General features: G+C 33.3%; 1 protein-coding gene across 1 annotated transcript in view; it reads right to left on the minus strand.

Moving 5' to 3' along the window:
- Nucleotides 1-3321, minus strand: part of LOC107747808 (guanine nucleotide-binding protein subunit alpha-14-like) — a 13009-nt gene extending 9688 nt beyond the window's left edge. Inside the window, exon 1 of the mRNA XM_016562413.1 lies at nucleotides 3017-3321. Coding sequence (XP_016417899.1) covers nucleotides 3017-3137 — 121 coding nt within the window. The 5' untranslated portion in view covers nucleotides 3138-3321. The remainder of the gene's footprint in view (nucleotides 1-3016) is intronic.
- Nucleotides 3322-3862: the final 541 nt, after the last annotated feature.

Raw genomic sequence — 3862 nt, forward strand, 5'->3', positions numbered from 1 at the left:
TGTTACTGTTTGTGGGCGGGCAAGTTGGCGACGTAGAACGTGGGCAGACATTATGCAAATGTGTTACTTCGTGACGTAGAGCCGTAACAGAATAAGATTCGAATTCCTGACGACTCGGTTAGGCGATGGCTTCACAACTTTGCAGATAGTTTATGTTCACATACAGCTACATGACACACTGCATGAAAGGTAATATTCGAAAAGGCATAATAGGGGCACTTTAATGACAGAATTTTCATTTTTGGGTGAACTATCCCTTTAAAATATATTTTGTTATGTAATAATACAAATTTGGCTTGTTGGCATATTTATGACAACTAGATTTTCTGAGTTCACTCGGCATCAGCAGGTGATGCAAAAAAGTTCATTTTGGGTCCAGCTTATGGGAATTCAAATTTGAAACGAAAATTTCTTCTGTGGGCCATTTTCCATTCAACCATTCTCCACTTTGCATGAATTAGCATCTTGAGAATGTCCTAGCGACATTGCGATTTTTTACACAAATGAAAATGACCAGATTTGAATGAGTTCAATCCGAAACCAAGAGTCCTGAGATCTACGTATCAGCTTTATAATAATGTTCAATTGAAAGTCACAGAAATGCATTTCACCATGATGTTTATTCAGCTAAGAGGTTTGCAATGTAGATGATTACAGATTATAAGTTATGATAAAATTATAATAAGTAAACATCTGTTTTATTTAAAAGTCACAGTGACTCAAATGTAATGTCAGTCACTTTCTCATGTGGAAATATATAATATAATGAATTATTTATCAATTATAGAATAAATATACTAATAGTCAAACATTTGGAATAATTAGATTATAATTTTTTATGTTTTTGAAAGAAGTCTCTTTTTCTTAACAAAGGCTGTGTTTATTTGTAAAAACAGTAATATTGTAAAATATTATTACAATTAAAAAAAAATTTTTTCTATTGTTAAATTGAATTTATTAATGTGATGCAGAGCTGAATTTTCATCATCATTACTTCAGTCTGATCATTCAGAAATCATTCTAATATGCTGATTTACTGCTCTAGAAACATTTATTATAAGCAAAAACAAATGTTTGTACATCGATAATAATAGGAACCTTATTATTGATTGTTAATTAACTAACAATTAAAATTTTTTGATCACGTAAATTAACTTCGGACTTAGTGAGCATTAGAGACTTACAAAAAAAATCATAATTATTCCAAACCTTTGACTTGAAGGGTACATAATATGCTATGAAATCTCATTTTTTGACGTTTCCAAACAATAGCTTTTGGAAAGTAGTGTGTATTAATGACAATATTTTTTCACAAACATATTGTTTTAAATTACTATGCTGCCATTCAACAAGAACAAATCCTTTTTTTTATTATTAAGGCTAATTGTTTTGCACTGGTCACACCTGAAATTACGTCGCTTATTGAGCACAAAAACATCCCAAACACACACACACATGAAAGCACAATGCAAATATTTTGTTTTACATACTGTAAAACATGTCGTCATACAACATTCTCACTTTTGACATTTATAAAGAAAACCAAGTCATTGCTCACCGTTTACAGTTAAAAGGAGTATCGTAAACGTGATGCTTAATTTGACCTTTCCGTTCGGCCTGTCTCGAGGGCCGGCTCTTAATGTGGTCAGTGTAATAATGAATCTACTGGGAGACGGATTCAGTTCACACACTCTGCACATGTGTGTATGAACCAATAGACTGTTACAAGTAAATGACACTCAAACCACACATGCACGCACACATGTGACATATGACAAAGCCTTCTCTCCTGCATGTGCATCTGCTGTGGTGTTGCTGAGGGAGGGAGTGCTGTTGAGGAAATTTTGTTTAGAGTTCAGTGCAGGATCTGCTTTGCATGCTTTTGCATAGCAAGAACAGAGACAGTGGCGGTGTGGCCAGGAACTGCTGTATAAAACGGTACCACAGCAGCTAAACCACACATTCATTTCTTTCTGTAAATCCATACACATACAGACCCCTCAAAACATCAAACTGTGTGTCATTATTTAAGTTAGAGCTTTTCTAACTTTTTCACAGTAATTTCAGTGTCTGTACACTTTAGCATAATGTCAAAATACTTATTAAGGAAATGACATACTTTAAAATAATATACTTAAGTGTGAACTGAATGTGAACTGAATTAAATTCTAGTTTAAACTGATATTAAATGCAATTAGTTGAACTTAAGAGTGTTTTTGGTAACACGCATCATTACACGTTACATGTACTTACTATTATAATTTATAATAACAATAAATTATGCATAATTACATGCAAGTAACCCTAAACCTAATCCTAACCCCAACCATATAGTAAGTACATGTAATTAATTAATATTACTCAGTACTTAAATGTATAATTACACTGTAACAAGGACACCTTAAAATAAAGTGTTACCATGTTTTGTTTACCCACTTAAGTAAGACTTAAGTACATCTTTATGTAATTTCAATTTCTATTGTCTGTTGAAATATGCTTAAAATACTGCTGAATTTACTGACAAGCATTTATGGTAAACTAAAATATACTGAACCTTGCATTGTGATGTATTTAAATATATTTGTAATTACACATTTGTAATGATGACGTTACAATTTAGTACATTTAAAATATATTAACTTTAAATGTAATATTGAATAACACACTACAGTTAAAATTATAATCGAGTACATAACATGCGATTTAGTACTGTATGTAGTCAACACATCAAAATAAGCGTACATCTTTAAAGCAAGGCAATAGATCAAAACATAACGATTTAATACGGGGTTTAAAGTAAAACGTTTAATTTGACATTACAACAAAGTGCACTTTTTAAAAGTGTACTTAAGTGTGTTACGAAACAGTCATGAAAGTCTATTTTCATTATGTACACTTAAGTGGCCTTTCATTTAGCAATATTACATTACCTGCAAGTACAGTTTTGTCTATCTATCTATTAGTAAAACGTTTTATCTTAACATCTTATTCCACATGTTTATGAAGCACGTCTTACCCAGCAGCAGTAGTTTGAGTTCTCTACGCGAGTCTTTCTTGTCTTTCCTCAGTTGTTTGTCTATCTCCTGATTTATCCTCTGCCGTTCCTTCTCCTCCGCAGACATGCAACATCCAGCCATGATCTCTCTCTCTCTCTCTCAGAGCCCCGTCCCGTTTAAAAGAGCACGATCTTCAGCAAGCTAGTAGGCTACAGTTTGGATTAGACGTATTTTGTTCTCCTCTGCTCCACACCACAGTCTGAGAGGTCATGAATGGGCTCCTCCTTTAAAAGTCCACTGAACATAATCTCCAGCTATAAGGCAGAACTTCAGTCTGAATGTGTAACTAGCAGTGCTGGTGGAGGAATGGCAGAACATCCTGGCGTCAGGGATGAGCGTCTGTGCTGCTCAGTCGCCACACCTTCACCCGCACCAATAGGGACGTGAAGTGGTGTGTCCACGGATTTTCCCAGCTAATCCAGATAGATAGATAGATAGATAGATAGATGATATATAGACAGACAGACAGAAAGATAGATAGATAGATAGATAGACCGATAAGAAAGATAGATAGATAGATAGATAGATAGATAGATAGATAGACAGATAGATACATAGATAGATGGATGATAGATAGATAGATAGATAGACCGATAAGAAAGATAGATAGATAGATAGATAGATAGATAGATAGATAGACAGATAGATACATAGATAGATGATAGATAGATAGATAGATAGATAGATAGATTATATTATATTATATTACATCCTACATTATCAAAAGTTTGTGATTTTTTAGGTCCCTTATTCTCACCAAGGCTGTATTTATTTGTTTATAAATACAGTAAAAACATTTATATTTT

This window comes from Sinocyclocheilus rhinocerous, unplaced genomic scaffold (genome assembly GCF_001515625.1).
Source record: "Sinocyclocheilus rhinocerous isolate Xijiao unplaced genomic scaffold, SAMN03320098_v1.1 scaffold2214, whole genome shotgun sequence".
NCBI classification, from domain to species: Eukaryota; Metazoa; Chordata; class Actinopteri; order Cypriniformes; family Cyprinidae; genus Sinocyclocheilus; species Sinocyclocheilus rhinocerous.